The sequence below is a fragment of the Puntigrus tetrazona genome, chromosome 11 (genome assembly GCF_018831695.1).
Source record: "Puntigrus tetrazona isolate hp1 chromosome 11, ASM1883169v1, whole genome shotgun sequence".
Lineage (NCBI taxonomy): Eukaryota > Metazoa > Chordata > Actinopteri > Cypriniformes > Cyprinidae > Puntigrus > Puntigrus tetrazona.
The window spans coordinates 10,740,011-10,741,519 of record NC_056709.1 but is presented as its reverse complement, the minus strand read 5'-3'; the positions used below and the strand labels follow the sequence as shown (position 1 = coordinate 10,741,519).

The window sequence follows — 1,509 nt, the reverse complement described above, 5'->3', positions numbered from 1 at the left end:
ACACACACACACACACACATATGTGCACAGAGACACACACAGACACAGACACACACACACTCATGCACAGAGACACACACATACTCACACACTCTACACACACACACACACACACATATGTGCACAGAGACACACACACACACACTCATGCACAGAGACACACACACACACACATACTCTCTCACACTCACACACACACACACACACACACAGGCCTGAGAACAGCTCTGAAACACTGAATAATGATTCATTGATTGTGTTTGAACTCGTCTGAAAACATGAGGAAAGGTTATACTTTCCTGCTGAAAAACAAGCTCTAATCCAGACTTTACTTTATCATCATCATATGATTCTGAGTGAGCCACTCTTATCACTTAAATACTTTTGTACATTTTGATACTCATTTAAGAGTATTTGAATATATTTATCGTTTTCCTGTTAATTTNAGTTACTTTTTTGCCATTTATTTATGTGCCGTTTTCATTTTGATTAATTTTTGTTGATTTTAAATATACCTATGCAGTTTTTTTTATTTCAGTTCATAAAGTCTTACTAACGGAAATAAAAATGTTCATTTTGTTTTATTTTGATATTTAGCTGATATTTGGTTTTACTTTACTGTAAGCCTGGTCTCTGACTCTGTTGTTTTTTTGTAATGTCTGTAAACTAGCATTAAATTTGTCTTGAAGTTAGTCTTCTCTCCGTTCCTCGGGGTCTACTGCTCCGTGGGAGGAAGGAGATAGTTTGATAATCGAGTGTTTTTCCTCTTCTTTTCAGATCCTAATTTCGTCAGGACGTTTCTGACCACGTACCGGTCGTTCTGTAAACCTCAGGAGCTGCTGGATCTGCTCATGGAGAGGTCAGGCGCTGGAGATCCTGTCTGTGGGGTTCAGCTCTAACCCTCATCTTCAGGAGCGTGAGTCTGATGAGGGCCGGAGCTGAACGCTGCAGTGCTTTGGATCTGATCGTAGCACTACTCTTTTTATTCGCCTTTTTGCCTAAACGGCTTTCCGGTGTGCTTAGTTTCCAGTTACAGGTTTTGTTTCAAAAATGCATTGTGACGCAGGGATCTAAATGAATCGTGTGTTTGTCGTCATGACGATGGCTGTGTCTGTGTTCCAGGTTTGAGATTCCTGAACCCAAACCCACGGAAGCGGATCAGATGGCCCTGGAGAACGGAGACCAGCCGCTGAGCGCAGAGCTCAAACGCTTCCGGAAAGAGTTCGTTCAGCCGGTGCAGCTCAGGTACACACACACACACACACACACACACACACACACACACACACACACACTAATATTCACACACACTCACACGCATTCACTCATACTATCTCTCTCACACAGACACACACTAATACACACACACACACACACACTAATACACACACACGCATTCACTCATACTCTCTCACACACACACATACACGCATTAACTCATGCACTCTCTCTCTCACACACACACACACTAATACTCATACTCTCTCTCTCTGTCTCTCTCTCTCTCTC

General features: G+C 42.4%; 1 protein-coding gene across 1 annotated transcript in view; it reads left to right on the top strand.

The window, feature by feature from the left end:
- Positions 1–1,509, top strand: part of LOC122354393 (son of sevenless homolog 2-like) — a gene marked incomplete at its 5' end in the record, with an annotated part of 15,788 nt that overhangs the window by 9,012 nt on the left and 5,267 nt on the right. The window contains 2 exons of the mRNA XM_043252546.1: positions 778–859; positions 1,123–1,245. Coding sequence (XP_043108481.1) covers positions 778–859; positions 1,123–1,245 — 205 coding nt within the window. The remainder of the gene's footprint in view (positions 1–777; positions 860–1,122; positions 1,246–1,509) is intronic.